This window comes from Lutra lutra, chromosome 2 (assembly GCF_902655055.1).
Source record: "Lutra lutra chromosome 2, mLutLut1.2, whole genome shotgun sequence".
NCBI lineage: Eukaryota > Metazoa > Chordata > Mammalia > Carnivora > Mustelidae > Lutra > Lutra lutra.
This window is the reverse complement of record NC_062279.1, coordinates 63,147,990-63,166,685: the sequence shown is the minus strand read 5'-3', so window position 1 is coordinate 63,166,685 and position 18,696 is coordinate 63,147,990. Positions and strand designations below refer to the sequence as shown.

Genomic DNA, 18,696 nt, shown 5'->3' with positions numbered 1-18,696 from the left:
TAATGCATTCTTCATCTCTGCTTCTTTTTTAACTTTTCATCTCTGTCATGGGGTCTCACTGATGTCTTCTATTCTTTTCACAAGCCCAGTGAGTATTGTTGCTTTAAATTCTCCCTCAGTTCTCATTCTCAGACATGTTACTTATATTTGTTTCACAGATCTCTGGCCATGGCCTTATCTTGTTCTTTCAAATGGAATAAATTTATCTGTTTTGGTATTTTGTCTAAGTCTCTGCCTTCTTATCTGTGTTAGAAAAGCCACCTCCTCCTGAAAGTAATGACCTTCTAAAGAAGAGGTCATGTAGTGTCCAGGGCCTGGCACTTCAGGGGTTGTCTCCCATGTGTCCTCTGTGCACTCTGCTGTTGTGTTTTGGTTGCTCTGTTCTTCAGGTCAGTCGTTCCTGTTCCTTTCTTCTATTTCTCTCTTGTGATTTGATGACTTCCCTTAGTGTTCTATTTCAATTATTTATATGGTAGATAAAACCACTTCTTTAGGTTTGAAAGAGGGACCTGGCATAAGAGATGAATCTTGTCATTCAACGCTACTCCAGATCTTGGTTGATTCTCAAAACTTTGTGCTCATCCAAGCATCCTATTTTATATTTAATAGCTCCCAGTATTTGAGGATGCCATGACCTGTCAGTGTTCCAAAGAGGAATATCTCAGTACTTAGGTTCAGGTTACCCAGAAGCAAGACCCTCAGGCATCAGCTTTTAAAAGTATGCAAATATATGTAGTCCTGTGGGACCACAAGCATAAATCTCCTGGCCCCCAGAACAAGGCAATCTGGAGGTATCCCTTGGGGATCAGTTGCAAAAGTCAAGGCTCCAGACAAGTATATATACTCTTTTATGGGAGATACCAGTGAACTAAAGCAAGATAGAGGGAGAAAACCAAGATGGTGTCCACAGCCTATATTCCTTAAGAGCAGCTCCAAAGACCAATAGGTATGTGCCAAACCCAAAGCCTCCCCCTTAGCTCTGAAGCTCCAAGACAAGCAAAGATGCTTTCTTCACAGAAAGACTGGAGGATGTGACTCAGTCCACTGTTTGTATAGTGTCCTGGGGGTGGTAGCCTGCCAAGAATTATCTCTCCAATCACTGTAGTCCCAAGGAATACAGGAATACAAGCTTCCCTGGTTACCAGAGTGAAGTAATCAAGGAACATCCCTTTGGTGGCAGCCACAAAAACTGGAGAACCAGGCATAAAAACCAGGGCACCAGACACATGTAAACCTCCTCTGAAGGAGACACTGGAACTCTGCAGTGCAGCAGGAGATAATTCACCAAAATAGCACCCACCCTCTGAGGTCCCTGGAAAGGATTACAGTCAGCCCTTAGATTGTTTTATTAGAGGCCTGCCCCTCAGGCCACAGTCAGGATGATTAGCTAGTAGGCCTCCTCAGAAACACTGAGCTCCTGGGTCTTTGCCTCTTGCTGTGCCCCTGGAGTTTTAACTCTCTAAGAACTCTTTGTTGATTATAGTCCTGTGGGACCCATGAGCATAAGCCCCACTGGCCACCATAGCCAAGTGATATAGAGGTGTCCCCTTGGCAGGCAGCAGCCACAAAAATCAGAACACCAAACATGTGCAAAAGCTTCCTTCCAAGACCTACTGGTACTTTGGAGCACAGCAGAGGGAGAACTTGAAGATCATTCCTATCTGTCCCAGAGAGTATTCCAGCAGGCTCCTAGGTGTGTGTTAAATTTGATGCCTGCCCCTCAGGGCAATGTTTTAATATAAACTGATGAACCTCCTTCACTTTAAGTCTGGTCCTGATTGGCTGCCTCTGAGCTGGGCCCTGGGGTAAATTCCAGTTTGCAAGTTCTTTAGGAGTGGCTACTCAGATTTCTAGTCTTGTGCGTTTTTGAGATTAGGTCTCCATTGGTTTTCCAAGTTAGATGTTTGGGGGCTTGTTTCTCAAGTGCATGTCTTAAAAGTTGAGAGGCCCAGTATGGGGTTTGAACCCTTTGCTCCTAAGGGAGACACTCTGGGTTTTGAGGTCTCCCGAAGTTGTGTGTTGGTTGCCATGCCAGGGGTCTAGTTTATGGCACGTTTGTGTCCCAGCCTCTCCTACCCACTTTGATGTGGTTTCTTCTTGTTTGCCTGATGCGTAGTCATCACTCAGCCAGCTTTTAGAGGTTTTTGAGGTAATTATTTCATATGTAGCTATAGACTCATATGTACCTGCGAAGGGGTGAGTTTAGAATCTTCTCACATTGCTGTCTTGAACCTGAACCTCAAGGTGTTGATTCTCAACCTCCATACCTGTGGATGTGACCTTATTTGGAGACAGGTTTTTGGAAATGATCAAGTTAAGATGCTATCATTAGGGTGAACCCTAATCCAGTATGGCTGGTGTCCTTCTGAAAAGTGGAAATTTGGCACAGAGAGTCATGTGTAGAGGGAAGATAATGTGAAGACTTGGGAGAATACCATCTATAAGGCAAGGAATGTCTGAAGCTACCAAAAGCTAGGAAAGAGGCATGGAGAAGACTCCTCATAGCATTCAGAAGGAACTAACTCTGGTGACATCTTAATTTCAATTTCCAGCCTCCAAAACTTTGAGAGAATATAGTCTGTTGTTTAAACTACCCAGTTTGTGATACTTTTTTATGGCATCCTTGGGAAATTAATACAGTATTCAATATGGTGTCAGTCATTTTCCTAAAGTAGCAAAAGATGTTATTTCAGGGGCGGGGGGAGGAATAAAACAATGGTGGAGTGGTATAACTTGACATGTAAAGAATGTGTTCCTTAACTTTAAACTCTGGTATATAAAAAACAATTATGGTGGGTCATGATCAATTGTATACTATCTGAAATAATACAAGAAGATTTTTTTAAAACTCCTTAGTATCTTATATAAACTATCATTTCCTACAGTTTGGGCTTTTTACCTTATTCTATATTCCATTATAAATATGACTTCATCTGGTGAATATTTTTTCCTTTGACATTTGAAGTGAAACTTACTACCAGAATATTCAGTTCTCCAAAAAAAAAAAAAAAGGTTAAGATACAATAATATCATCAAAGGTTTTAATATCATCAAAGATGCCACATCAAAATTAATAGAAATTTCATGGTAATTTCTTATTTGTCAGGGAATAATATTTGCCAGTTTATTAGAAAAACAACCTTAGGGCGCCTGGGTGGCTCAGTGGGTTAAGCCGCTGCCTTCGGCTCAGGTCATGATCTCAGGGTCCTGGGATCGAGTCCCGCATCGGGCTCTCTGCTCAGCAGGGAGCCTGCTTCCCTCTCTCTCTCTCTCTCTCTCTGCCTGCCTCTCCGTCTACTTGTGATCTCTCTCTGTCAAATAAATAAATAAAATCTTTAAAAAAAAAAAAAACAACCTTAATAACTAAAAGAAATGCAAAGGATATATCAGTTTTTTAGTGTGGTATTTTATTTTCTCTTTCATTTTATTAAAAATTAATAGAGATGTAAGCGCTGTTGAGAGGATTTAAAACCCATCAAATATACAAAATCTCAACTGGGGCGGCCTCTGGAGAAGGGTACGGATGATGTGGAATGACAGGCAGACTCATTTTTTTTTTTTTTTAGATTTTTATTTATTTATTTGACAGACAGAGATTACAAGTAGACAGAGGGAGGGGGAAGCAGGCTCACTGCTAAGCAGAGAGCCCGATGTGGGGCTCGATCCCAGGACCCTGAGATCATGACCTGAGCCGAAGGCAGAGGCTTTAACCCACTGAGCCACCCAGGCGCCCCAACAGGCAAACTCATTTTGCATCATACACCCTTTCACACTGTTAGGATCAGCTACCTTGTGTGGTTTTTTTCGATTGGGGGAGGGGCTAGATAATTTTAAAATTTTCATTGAATGAAAAAGTACTGAAAAGGACAAAAGATTTTTGCTCGAAGTCTTTTTCCAGGTTATCCCCGTTGTTTCACTTGGAGGCAGGCTACTGTATGCAAATGAGGTAGCACTGAAGAAAGTAACTTGGGTGGGGAATAGAAGGGCAGAATTGTTCTCTGGTGATTACTTTTTCCTAAGCATTTATGATTCCTAAATGTTGATGTCAAAGAAGACATGCAATAAGGGTGGCGCTAAGGGTCAGGAGAGCTTTCTATGGAATAACGAGTGGATATGTATTTCATAAATGGTAAATAGTCATCAGTTGTTTAAAACTGGGCTGAGAACTTATGTTGTTCAATTCCTAAAGATGAATGAATTTTAGAGTTATATTGGATCTTAGAAGTCATCTAGTCCAGACCATAACTTACTAGATGAAGAAGCTGGATAGAATAATTAAATAAATTTGCTGTGGCCAACTAGTTTCTTAATAGCAGGTGCTAGATTTCAATCCAGAGTTCCATATCTTCGTTGGTTCCCCCTTTACCCTCTATGTCATACTCAACACAAATACCTATAAAGCTACCATTGCAGTGCACGGTTCTTCCAACTGATTTAACAGCAACATCTAGACACACTTAGACTAAATAGAATGTATCTACAATGTACATATTGGCAGTAACAGGTAGAAAGGTATATTATGTATGAAGTCCTTTTTCTCATGCATGAGGTAGGTTATATTACCCCCATTTCTGATTTGTAGAAACTAGGATTCTGAGAGGTTAAAAGACAACTGAAGCATCTCAGGGCCAAGACAGGAGCCTCTATCTTGGGATTTTAGGTTCAATGTTCTTCCTACTATCCTACACTATCTCCCTGTACAAAGGTTTGCTTGGCAGAGACCTCATGAAATTGATCTTCTGGATTTATTTTTTTCTTGATTTATTAAAATTACAATAAGAAAAGACTTCTGAAATAAAATTGTCCCTGACAAAATTACGGATAAAAAAAATTGTATCTACCATACATCAGCTTGTCCAGCCATTTGCCTTCATGGTCCTTTTCCCAGCCTTACCTTGCCCAGGATTCTCATTTGTTCAGTGAGAGTTCTGTTCCAGCAGTGGGTGCTGGTAACATGACCCCCTCATGACTTAATCTCCACTATCATTTTAGCCTATCCAGATTATACACGGAAAGGATGATTCTCTAAAAATCTAAATTCAGGTAGGCTAATACCGTAGAGAGACCTTCAAATATAGAAAGCAAAATGGGAGAGAAAACAAACAGTGAACTGACAGAACAGGCAAGTTTGGGTGGCTTTGCAATAGGGTTTTTTGTCATAGGCTGAAATCCATGTGTGAGTTGGGCTTTTCAATAATTGTGGGGGCAGGAAGGGCTCCTGGGTAGCTCAGTTGGTTAAGCATCCAACTCTTGATCTCAGCTCAGATCTTGATATCAGTGTTGTGAGTTCAAGCCCCACATTGGGCTCCATGCTGGGCATGAAGCCTACTTTAAAAAATAATAATAATATAATAATAATAATTGAGGGTGGGATAACCTAGAACAGGGAAAACTAGAACCAGGGGAATATTTAAAAGGCATTACAACTCTTAAGGAGAGGCGGTTGTTCTGTTGGCTGAATAGATAGAAAGGATTTCCAGATACTACAGCAGGAGACACAGCATCAATATTCAAATATAGAGCAAGGATTTGGAAAAAGGAGAGAAAAAAATGACTTTGTATGCAGTATATATAACAGAATTAGTAGCTATATTATACGTAAAATATATATCAATTTGTAAAAGAAAAATATTAAGTGTAATATATAGGAAAAGGGATATAAACAGATAATTTGCCAAACAAGAAATATGATATATAATGAATATATAGCAAAATACCCAGCTTCTCTAAAAACCAATTTGAATAATTGTGAAATACCGTTTAACACTTCTTAAAATTCCAAAAAAAAAAAAAGTCATGATTTTTCAAAGGAATACTTATGTATATTGCTAGTGATAAGGTAAATCATTTAAATGGTTCTGGAAAATAATATGGCAAATGCATAGCAACTATGAAATTTTCCATACCTTTTTATCTATTAATGACAGTTCTAGAAGTTAAAAAAAAATTTAAAGGGTGCCTGGGTGACTCAGTCAATAAGCGCCTGCCTTCAGCTCAGGTCATGATCCCAGGGTCCTGGCATGGAGTCCCTGCTCAGCGGGGAGTCCGCTTCTCCCTCTTCTTCTGCCCCTCCCTCTGCTTATGCTCTCTCTCACTCACTCTTTCTCTCTCAAATAAATAATCTTAATATAAATAAATAATAATTTAAAGATAGAAAAATACATGAAAGTGTTCATCGAAATATCATTTGAAATGGAAAATTAATCTAAATATCTGAGCACTAGGCAGGTGATTAAAGTATACATCCATTCCCCCTTGAAAAAATGTTATGTAGGCTTTTAAAATGCTATTATGAAAATATGTAATATGGAAATTATGGTTGTAATAAAATAATTTAGATAAGTAGAAAAATTTCATTCATCTCTTTACCACTGGTCAAAATTATACATGGATATAAAAAAGAAGTAGAATTAAAGTTGACCAAAATAAAACATTTTGATTGATTAATGCCATTATTATTCATAAACTTTCAGATTTTTCATTGTAATGTTTTATTTACACTAATATAATATTTTTGCCCTTGAAATAAGTAAAACGTATATTGCATTACATTGCATTGTATCTTTCGCTGAATATCACCTTTGTTTTTTAATTACATTTTCAACATTCTTTTGGTCAGTGTTAGGAGCACTGAGTATCTCAGTTTGCCTGGGGACTAAGGGAGTTCCCTGGACTTGAGACTTTCACGGCTTGAGCTGTAAAATCCCAGACAAGCCTGAATGAATTGGTCACCCTAGATAATAGTGAACATCAAAATTTTCTTTTGTTTTTCTAGACCTAGCATTTTATTCATGGACTAAGCAATAGTTGAGATTACAAATGTCTTTGTTATTTGCTATTAATAGATTTTGACTGGCATAATATGGTTATCTTGGATTTTAAACGACTTGTATTTTCTATTTAAATTGCTATCATATTTGAAAATTTGTAATGACAACACCTCTATTGCATACAGAATACCATAAGAGAAAACAACACTAGAAGTGACAAAGGGCATCTCATTCAATGTTTATCTTTGAAAATAGGTTCACTGGTGGGCACTGTGGATGTTTGGAAGAGAAAAACAAACAAACAAAAACAACTCTGGCAAAATTTCCCAGTGGCTGCTGCTGATTTACAACCCAAGTTCTGTGTTGGTTCTCCCACAGGGATCTTTAAGGCTTAGTACCCTTCTCCCTCTACTCACACCTTTGGTACAACTTCACAAGTTCACTGGGGCATTTTTTCCTCTTAAAAGTTAAAAAATAAATCCTATTTGTTTGTTTCCCTCTTCTTTTAAACTGCTTCTAAATTTGCATCTTAAATGTCCCTTGGGAGAAAACTTTTCCAAAAAGAGCCTTTGGAAGAGACACACATTATTCTATTCAGGTTTCCTAGTACCAATATGAAGTAAAGCCAATCCAAAGAGTGTGTAAGTATGAACACTGATTACTCCAACACCTCCCTCCCCACTGCAGGTCTTTCGACACCATTTTCCGTTAATCTCTGTGTGGTTGCGATCTCTTACTACTTCTACCACTGCATTTGTGGAGTATATTCCAAGAATGGATTTTAAAAGTGGGCACTACGATAGATTTTCAAAGGTGCATCTGACTTGATCAGTATTAGAAACTGAGTCACTTTATATTTGAGTAAAAGCGAATTTAATAATTAAGGTGTTTTTTTCAGAAGTTAAGTGAATTAGCATTGCTATTTCTATATAAATTAATTGTCACTTTTCAGGGCATGTCAGTTTATCCTCCATCTACTATGTGTACATGTTCATAAGACCTTATAGTATTTAATGAAGAGATCCTTTTTAAGTATTGATAGCCACAAGAAAATTATACCATGTTTGATCTGTGTTAAAGAATCAAAGTCCAAGATCTTTGAATGGAACTTAGAATAAAAATGTAATTAGGTTACATCCCTGAAGTCTGATATATCTTTAAACAAGACTGCAAATGAAACTTTATTAGAGCTTCAAATGAATTATTTCATTGCCTTTTTTTTTAATTCATTTTCTTCCCCTTCTCTTTCATGTCTGTGTTACTGACATTGCTGCTGTATTTTACCTATCTTTTTCAGGGTGTTTTAATTATTTACTGCTTAACGAGTAGCACAGAGAGGAAGCCTCATTCAGAGGTGCTCTGCAGCTGCAGCGGGGTTTTCTTTTTCACAGCTTTGCAAGGAGGTCTCGTACAGCTGCACCAAGCCGACAGGTCTTTGCCACACTGAATAAACTGTTCTGGAGGCAGTGTTTCCTCTGAGTGGCTGAAAACGAGGCACTGCCCTAGAAACATCGCTTCAGAGGTACCACTGACCAAGGGCGAAACGGGTGCTGGATGAAAGTTGGATGTGAGCGGTTGCACTCGTGCCTTAAGTGGCTCTTCATACTGAAGAAGTGACACTGTTCCCTTTAGTTTTAGTTTTAAAGCATTCCGTGTAGCAGGCGCAGTCACATTCCCTCCAAATGGTAAATCTAAAACAAACAAACAAACAAACCCCCCCCCCACACACACACACACAAAAACCCAAAAAAAGAAAAGGGCATGAGAAGTTTCCGAATGCCTAGGAAGCACCAGGCACCCTGCACGGTGCCTCAGCTGTTTTAATGCCCTTCGCAGCCACACCCCGAGGCTGGCATTGTTACTCTTGGTTTAGAGCACTTAGAGAAATGGTGTGGATGGTCCCGTTATGTCATGGTGTTCAGGTTCAAACCTTATTCTCTGCCTTTAAGGTCAAACGTTGGACACAGTTTCTAAAAAGGAGTCACTTGCAAGAGTGAGGTCACTTGAGTGGGCCTTGGGCAGGCATTAGCTCTGCCACCTACTTGGTGTGGGCAGAGGAAGAGGACCACTGAGGCTCATTTTCCTCATCTCTAGAATATAGATACTAATACACATATATATATAGCAGCTACTGTCGTGCGAGGCTCACAGTGAGCGCTCAGCTGACATTGTTTTTCTCCCTCCATGCTCACCTGAATAGGTTATTTTCAGATAGGTTTTCGTAATACCCCAAAGAACACATGCTTATTATCAATCAAAACAACGACGTATAGCGGAGACGTTAATACTCCCCTCACTCACCACCATCCTCTGTAAGTTAATCAGTATTGACACTTTGGTATATATGCTTCCATACTTTTCTCTTTGCCCATATCAACATATACACACAATCAGAATGTGGTTTAAAATGATGTTTAAAATGATGAACAATATATAATTCAAGTAAGAATTACATTATTGATTAAGTCCAATGCAATATCATTCATTAGTTGATCTGATGTCAATACTGACGTTATTGCTCCTCAGACTTTTATGCTTGTCAACACTTTTTACTTAGTATTTTAAGATGAGGTGGCAACCATTAAGGTAAAACAATTTATTATACGAAGGAAATAGTAAACTTTGTACACTCTACAATAGCTAGCATTTAGTCCTATTGTTTTACATTATACAACTGCTTTCCATTTTTAAAAATTATTTAAGGAATTTTGACACTTACATACATTTGAGAACAAAGTTGCCTAATGCATAATCCTTAGAAATTGCAAAGCTTCGATAGAAACCAACTATCTGAGGTTTATTACAGCATAAGGCAGTCAAGCTTGTATACCATTTCCATCATAGACCACAGTTTACCTATCTAAAATTAAAAAAAAAAACAATAATTAATTAATAATTAATATCCCTTCAGAATATTTTAGAAGTGCAAGCAAATCTTCTGGATTTTAACAAATAAATTACTAGTGGGGTGCTTGGGTGACTTAGTCAGAGTTAAGTGTCCAACCCGTGATTTTTGCTCAGGTCTTGATCTCAGAGTCCTGAGATCGAGTCCTGCATCGAGCACAGTGTTGGGCTTCATACCAAGCGTGAAGCCTGCTTAAGATTCTCTTTCTCCTTCTCCCTGTGTCCTATCCTTATCTCTCTCTCCCACACTAAAACAAACAAACAAAAAAAAACCATGAATTTATTAGTATTGTCAACATCATTGATAGACCCTTGGTAAATTTCTCCCAAACCTGTCTTCCTGGGATCCTCTTCATTGCCTGGTTTAGTGACTGCTATTTTTTAATGGAGGCATTGTAGCATTCCTGCAATGTCCATCTGAAATCTTTGTTTAAAATGATAAATGATTCCATTTTTAGAAATAGCATCTTAAGTTTCTTCTAAGTATCCCAAAGTAGCTACTCAAAAGTTATGGGCACATTTTCCTCCTGGTTTATTAGGGATGCTGTTGATTTACAGAACAAAATCTTTGTTTCCTAGCATTCCATTTTGCAGTGGTGTGCATTGGGTTATAGTCAGAACAAATCTCCTCTGACAAGAGATAAACCCTTGCAAATGATAGTTTCCATTGGGAAGTGTGACAAGCCCTTAACTATTTCAGCATGTATAGCCATTATAATTATCATAATTGAATGTAAAAACCTAAAGATAATATAAATTGTTCATGCAGTTAAACTGAAATGGAAAGCAATGTCTTTTGTTTTTACAAAAGAGCGGTAACATTTTTCTCTTTTTGCTGCTGTTCAATATTGCTCCTAGCAGATTTTATGTCTACATTGTATGGAATAGTAACTTAATGCCAAAGATGTCCAGTAGCTCCAGATTAAAATGTAATATAACATACATAAAGCTTTATTGTTCCTTTAGGTTGTTGTTTTAAGCTAAAGTGGAATATTTCCCTAAATTCCTCAACAAATGTGCACAATTTACCACTAAATATGCTTAAGACTTATACCAGTGCTGCTGAAGAAATAGGCCTTATGGACCTGTCAAATTATTTTCATGCAATTGTTTCTGAAGCATTATTTTTACTGGCAAATGTACAAGTTGATAGAAAAGGAAATAATTAGCTACTTTCAGAATTGCTGATGCATGGAACTAAAGGAGGCCAGTCTGTGCATCTTAGAGATTGTGACATTTTAAATTACCTGAATAATACTGGGAGTCATCTTTGGACATAATTAACACCTTGCCTAATTACTGTCAGGTCTAGACAGAGTCACACTTTATTTATGAAATATTATTTTATTCACACTTGCTTTCACCCTTATTATATTGCAAAGTTTAGATTTGTGTGCTGTTTTCTTAAGTGGAGCAACTACTTTTTTTTTTTTCTTTTTTCTTTTCCCTCCCCCTTCAAGTAATCAATGCACTGCTGAATGAGTTCATTTTAATGCACTCAATCATGCTTCTAATGTTCGTAGCTTACGGGCGCAAGCATCAGTAATGCAGGAATGTTATATGGCTTTAGTTTGGGCCATTTCATAAAATATTCATGGAATCAAAAATGTGCATCAAAATAGCGGCTGGGAGAATTACATTTATGTTCCTGCTTTTATGGCAGCTTCACATTTAAACCCATTTGTGTTAATATCTAGTCAATCTTCCTACTTTAAAAAAAAACTAAAATGGGAGAGATCATATACATTCTCTTTTGCTTAATATTTGTTCTAGACATCTGCTGTGATACAACAAATATCTATAAACTTTCAGAGATGTTGTGCAGGGAAGAGGGGTAAGCAACAATTTGGATAATACCCAAATATATAAAATCTTATTTTCTCTACATAGCGTTTGTCTTAACATCCTACCAAGCATTTTGCAGTTTACCACATTGTTTGGGTTTTATTTGTATTTTTTAAATAAATGGATGGATTTCTTGGATGTGTGGGCTTTAGGTAAAGTGAATCTACTTTGTAAGAGTTTTCTTTTAAGAGTGCACTTTCCTTCAGGTGAAAAGCTGTAAATGCATACCAACCTCCCTATTGTTTATGTAGATGTCCTGTAATTATTTCTAAGACAAACAAACAAACAAAAACCCCAGAACCGAGGCTTAGTATACTTCCATCCATACCAGGAGACTCTTGTTTTATACACTTGTCGGTGTATCTCCTAAGTGCTTTCTGGTAGCACCTTGTATTATTGAGTGAAATGATTTCTGATGGTCTTGGTGGAGGACTTGACTCCCTCCCACGAAACATTTTGGCTCCATTTTTTTCCTTGAAATATTCACTTCACTTGAAATATTAGTGATGTCTCTGGATTTTTGCTTCGCATGGAACCATGCATTGCAGGCACTTAGTTGAGCCCTAGTTGTCTTTACCGAGGTTACTCCCGAGACCTTTGTTATCAGAGGGATGATGAAGATTTGCTTGTAATTCCTCCTGTCACTTGAGAAAGCTCACATGCCCCCAGAGACCTTTCCTATGGATGAATATTCCTGAGAGCTTCTCTTTTCTCTCTCGTTTTCAGTTAACTTTTATTTTTGTGGTACCCTTGTAATCCTCTCTGCCCTCTTCTTCAATGGAAAACAATGTTACCACGTGACAATTCCAGAGAAGGACAGTTGTCTAGACACTTGTCCTTCCACAAAATTCATTGTAGGATCTGGAAATCTCACCTGGTTCTGATATTTTAAAGTTTCTTTGGTAACAAAGAGTACACTATATATGAACACTTTAAAGAAGTTACAAAGGATGCTGTAAGCCAAAATACTGGTTCATGATTTTCATTTATTTTTACATTTAGCTTTGTCAAAATGACCATTATAATGATGGCCATTTGTAATATTTCTCTCAAGTATATTAAATTTAAATTTTTTTCAGATAAAACAGGATACATTATGTCTTAATAAATATTTAGTCTTAATACTAATATCAGTCTTTACCCAGAAAGTAAGAAAATCTTTGAAATCCTACTCACAGTTGAAAATATAAATTAAATGGAAATCATTCCATTGTTAATCATGCTGAAAGGGAAATACTTGCATATTTAAATTGCTATGCTCCCTTCATAATATAGACTATATTTTAATATTTTAAAATCAAATATACCATATTAAAATATGTGCTTTCAATTCTGACCAGCCTTCAGAAAGTGTAGTCAAGTCATTTGTGTGCTTATGATTATTTGGATCAAAACCTTGCTGGCTTCTGTACTTGTCTGTTTGCCACCAAATAAGTTTAGAAATACATTTTTTACATCTGAGAAAGACTGGAAACACTACTGTCTCTGTTTAGGCACCTCGGTTTAAAATAGAATCCCCAGTGACCTCATCTGCAGCAATGTGGTTAAGGAAGGGAAAGTGAATCCTAGATGTGGCCACAGCTGACTGAGTCTGGGACACCCTAGGAATTCCAGGAGGCCCATGGATGTCACCACATGCTTTATGGGAAAGTAGGGAATTTAGATGCAGGATGCATAGCTGGTTATACATCAGGCTCCTTCAGAAAGACCAATCAGAAGCACATTAGGGGCTAATATCTGTGCTTTTATGTTAGAAATTACCTGCAATTGCCTGAATAGAGTCAAAGAGTTATAGAACTGGAAGAGACTAGAAATCATATAGCTCTAACATTGTTTTTAACTTGAGAGATTTATGTCTGGAGAATGGAACTTACTTCACCCTTATTCCTGAGGCTTGGTTTCTTGACCAGCACCTGGGGTGGTGGAACCAAGAGGCATGGGATTTTTATGATCTTGGATTTAAATCCTAAACATCACTTTTTAGCTATTTAAGTCATTTAACCTTCACGAGCCTCAATTTTCTCTTTAATGTAAAAGTTATTATAATATATACTTCATCAGTTTTGGGAAGATTAAGTAAGATAACGTATGGGGGAAAATCCTTCCATCTTCATGAGCATCCAGTAGGCCTTCGGGAAAGAGTAGTACCTTGTTCTCTTTCTCCCCAGCATCTTGGACCAGGCTCCTTTCTCATGAGAAACCTTAAGTTTACTCTTCTGAGAGCTGAACCTTGGCCAATAATCATGAGCTAAGTAAGACACTGATATGAGCCCTCAAAGCTTTAGTAAAAAAATCAAACTTAACCTTATTCCAAGGTTGCTGGCCATAATAACCAACTGAAACCAATGTCCCTGAAACCCCCTGTATTTCATTTCTGCTTAGACAGCCTGTCCAGGATGCTGAATAGCGCCTGTAACACAAAGAGGAGTCTAGCTGTTAGGGAATACAAACCCCACCTTTTCTCCACTCTTCCTCACCTTTATCCCTTTCTCCACTCTCTCTACCTCTCCTTTCCCTACTTTCTACCCTTCCCTTCCTCTCCCTGCCTCTTCTTTCTGCTCCCAGGTACACCAGATCTTGGACATGGCCATCCGTTGTCATAATACTATTTACATCTTTCTGCCTCATTTGCATCTCATTGTAATTAGTTGGGTTATCCAGAGCTTCACCTCCTGGCTCTCCTCCTGGAAGTGTGAGTGAATCTGTTATTTTATAGTACACCTTTAGACCCTCTTTCCATCTGGCTATTGTGTGTAACCACAGATGCCATTAGGTTCTTCCTAGTCTCCTTACAGTCCCAATTTTTTTTTTCTTTCTGGATCTAACTGGTTTACTCACAGTTCCCTTTATCTATCTTTCCCTATTCACATGACCAAAGAGAAATATGTACCTGTACTTGATGAGTAGACGGATGCTGGATGGGAAAGAAAAAAAAAAGAACTCTGGTATACATCTTTCTAGGAATACAGAGCTATACTTTACAGGCAGAAATATAGTTAACAGAGGAAACATAACACACATATATGTCAGTGCTTCATTTGAGTTTTTAAAAAAACGAGGGTCATGGGTATTTGAGGAAAGGTGTTTCTGGTGAGAGGTGCTACAGGGAAGAGATGAGAAAGTATGCCTGCTATTGTGGGAAGTAAGAGAAAAATTGTGAGTTAAATGTGAAGATAGATTAGAACAGTGAACTTCAACCTTAAGTATTTGCATCAAAATGAAAAAAGATTGGGCATTATTTTTAAAATAGCTTCTGTCCTATATTTTTATTACAAAATAAACATACTTTGATGATAGAAACATTAGAAAATGCCAATAATCAGAAAGGAAATTGAAACCATCAGTCAACCAAGTAACACTGATCATGCTTTGTAAATGTTTTCTGTTTTCCAATATTTTCACTTACCACAAACACCTGTCCATGTGATGAAATATTCTTGTATAGTATCATATTTATGGCTCTGTAGCCTTGTATCATGTGAAAATTTCGTAAGATAAGTTTCTAAATGTCTCTGCTGTACACATTCCCCTCTTGTGTGTATCCCAACAGCTATGCCCTCCTGCATGGTGCAAGAGGGGCTCAGACTGGCCATGTCTCTACTCAGTGTTTTTATAGGTTATTTGCTGATTATCTACCTCTGTTTATTGTATTTCTCTGTGAATGCTGTTCTTACTTATGTGTATATACTTTACTACTTCAATACTAATTTTGACATCAAATTCAGGGCAAAAATAGGGGGAAATTATATGGCAGAGTCATGGCAGCGGCTGCCATACTCTATATTATCTAACCTGTGATACCTAATGAAACCTATTCGAGAAAATATGTTGAGCCTGATAAGACTTGCATAGGTTAATTTAATCAGCCATGGTAATAGTGTCATAAAGATTCAACTACATTTTTTGCAGGAAGAATAAGTTGTGCTTAGAGAACACCGTGTTCAGGTATTAAACATATATTGATCCATTTCTCACAATAACGCCTTGAATAGTGTACACTATCATCCTATTTTGTAAAAGAATTTTGTAAAAGAATTAAACTCACACACAGAAAGGGTAGTAATTAGCCTGAGGCTGAACAGCGGAGAGGGTAAAGCTGGGATAAGCACCCAAGCTGCGTGTTTGGAGCCGGCACCAGTCTTAACCACTACTATGGGAATGCCCACATATAAGTGCCTCCCCAGTTGATTTCAGTGTAGGTAACTCCCAGTACCATGAAAGCGTATTTACACTGCAGAGTATTGTGAGGATTTTCACAAGGCAGTTCACAAGTAGAATGCAGTCCACAGCGTGGAACTGCACACTACTCTTCCAGAAACAGGCTTGCTCCTATTTCAAGGAGTGAAATGACTGAAAGCTAATTTGGAGTTCCGGCTTTGAGAAGATATATTTTGAACTGTATTATGAAATATAATCCCGAAAAGCAGTTAAGTTGTATTTTAATTACTAAAGATGAAACGGAATATACAAATGCCTGCATAATAATTGAATTTGAAATTTGCCACAGACGCCTCCTTTCTTAAGGTACCTGAATTCTTCTTGGGAATGAAACAGGTGCCTTCTGTTGAAAAGCAGCATAGGAAGGTAGTGGAGAGCATGGGTTCTGAACTCCGACTGCCTGGATGTACAAAGCCACTAGCCATGCAATCATGGGCAAAAATCCTAACCTCACTTTATCGTCTGTAAAAATGGGGTCATAGCAATCCCTGTTTCACAGGAGTGTTTTGAAGATTCAATGAGAAATTCATATAAAGCATGTAGCACCTGACCTACGTACATAATGTCAAATAAAGATCAGGTAACAGCACTGCTATTAGTAATTATTACTGGGTTTTCACCCCATTTCTAAACATGCGTAATCCTCTCCAGTTTCTACTTGCCAAGACACATCCCTCAAGCAGGTGTTCATCCGAAATCATCGCTGAATCTGAGGTCCGGATTGAGATCGCTCCTTTCCCAGCTTATGTCCTCTTCATCCTTAGAAACGCTTGACTGTATTCCATGGTCTCCACCCCCCTTTAATAGTAAAACACAAGATGTATACAAAATTTTTGAAAATGTGCTCTGGCCTGTGGTTTATATTTATGAATGGCTTTTATTCTTCAGGTCAGCTTCTGGAAGCTGCTGAGCATTATGAAGCATTCCATCAGTTGACGCAAGGGCGGATATGGAAGGACGAGACAGGCCGCTTTCTCAACTTGTTGGCCTGTGAGAGTCTCCTGAGGACCTACAGATTACTCTCAGACAAAATGCTGGAAAATAAAGAATACAAACAGGCCATCAGAATTCTAATAAAAGCTTCTGAAATAGCCAAAGAAGGTGGGTGGAAAAGAACACTCTTGCATTGCTTCCTTTAGTGGGCAGACACTGCTTCTCCCAAGAGTGAAATAAACCTCGTCAAGTGTTTGGGTGATTATTTCCTATGAAATGCAAAGACAAATGCCATCAATATACTTTCAGATTTCACTGTAAAACAGAGGTGCCTTAGTGCTGACAACAAGAAACCCATTAATTTCCTGAAAGCTTTATCTCCAAAATTACAACCCTCTGGGAGTAGCATTATAAAACAATGAACCTATAATGACAAGGTAAGGTCATTTGCAAAAGTTAAGGGTGTGTGTCTGTGTGTGTGATTGAGGGTGTATATTTCTCTCAATCTGAGAGACCTCTCAATGTTTGTAAAGTCCTTATTGTCAGGTAAGGGAAGATAAGGATAAATATTTAGTTAGGAGTAACAGAAAAATAGAACTCTGGTATATTTTGGACCCTTGCCTGTCAAAGTGTGGCCTTTGCACTGGTAGCATCAGCATCAGTGGAAGCTCGTAAGAAAAGCAGCATCTCAGGCTCCACCCCAGACCTCCTGCCTCAGAATCTGCAGGTTAGGAAGCTCCCCTGGTGATTCATATGCACATTTACAGCAGTAAAAATGCTTTCATGAGAGCTGATCATATCCTCAATATTCTATATCATGTGTATATGTGTAAAACATAAAGAAAAAATTTGGAGCATATACTCATAAGCTTTTACTTTGTAAAATGTAAAGGTATTTTATTACCATTATTTATCAAAAGAGTTGACTTTTTATGAAGGAGAAAAAGAAACTATGCTCCTTAAAGTGTTATTAGTTCAGGATATATTTAATTGATTGGTTTATCAAGTAACATACGGTTTATTTGGAATAAGCAGGACTGAATTTCTGGCTGTGATTTTAAAATTTTCTAAAGAGTAAAAGTAAACATGTTAGCTTATTCTCTCCATTACTTCTTTTTAATGATATTATAATACTCATAGGAAATCACCCTCATTGAAAGATGTATCCCACTGAATGAACTGCTTTCGAATGACTGGTGATCTACTCCTTCCCCAAAGGGGTAAATAGTCACATGAATAGGTAGCCGTTAGATCAATTTCAGCAGCTAACTTTAGTCATATGGAAGGTTATGTGGAATTTCCATGGAAAGTAATGTATTAATTAGGAAAAGGTATTTTGCTTTAGGTTCACATTTGCTAAATTGTAGTTTACAAAGAAAGGAAGGCTCCAAGGAGGTCTTCAACACAGTCAGAGCCTGCCAGGCAGTCTCCTTTTAAAAGCATCTCTTACTTTTCAAAGGACAGATAAAGAGAACAGGAGAAATCTTATGCTATAATAATTTTTTAAATATCTTTTAAAGGTGATAAATATTTGCCCCTGCATTTCCTGTATAACAAAGTAGATAGGTTAAGGGATCACACAGTATCTTACAAGAGCTCTGACAACAGCTGAATGCCCTGGGACAAAGTTATTTCTTCTTGCTATTATGTCTTACTTTAGTTAAGGAGCCTGAAGCAGCAAACTGATGATTGCCTGCCTTATAAAGCATGCCTCCCACCCTGGTTTGCATAACATTTAAGGAGTCCTGACATCCACTGTGGCCCAACTCCTTTACTAGGGCACTTGGTATAATGCACAAGGATAACACTGGCAATGCAGTGGTCTCATCTTTCGATTATTCTATTTATTTTCATTTTTCAGTCATTCATTGGTCTTTAGTATAGTCCCAAAGTTGTACAACCAAAACACTAATGCCAAACTCAGTAGAAGTCACTCTCCATATTCAACTTTCCCTCTCCCCTAATAACTATTACATTACCTTCTGTCTCTATGGATTTAACTATTCTGGAAAGTTCATATAAATGG

General features: G+C 37.9%; 1 protein-coding gene across 6 annotated transcripts in view; it reads left to right on the top strand.

Moving 5' to 3' along the window:
• Window positions 1–18,696, top strand: part of TTC29 (tetratricopeptide repeat domain 29) — a 248,836-nt gene that overhangs the window by 69,715 nt on the left and 160,425 nt on the right. For all 6 annotated transcript variants that reach the window (XM_047717589.1, XM_047717592.1, XM_047717593.1 and 3 more), the window contains one exon: window positions 16,626–16,838. In XM_047717589.1, coding sequence (XP_047573545.1) covers window positions 16,626–16,838 — 213 coding nt within the window. The remainder of the gene's footprint in view (window positions 1–16,625; window positions 16,839–18,696) is intronic.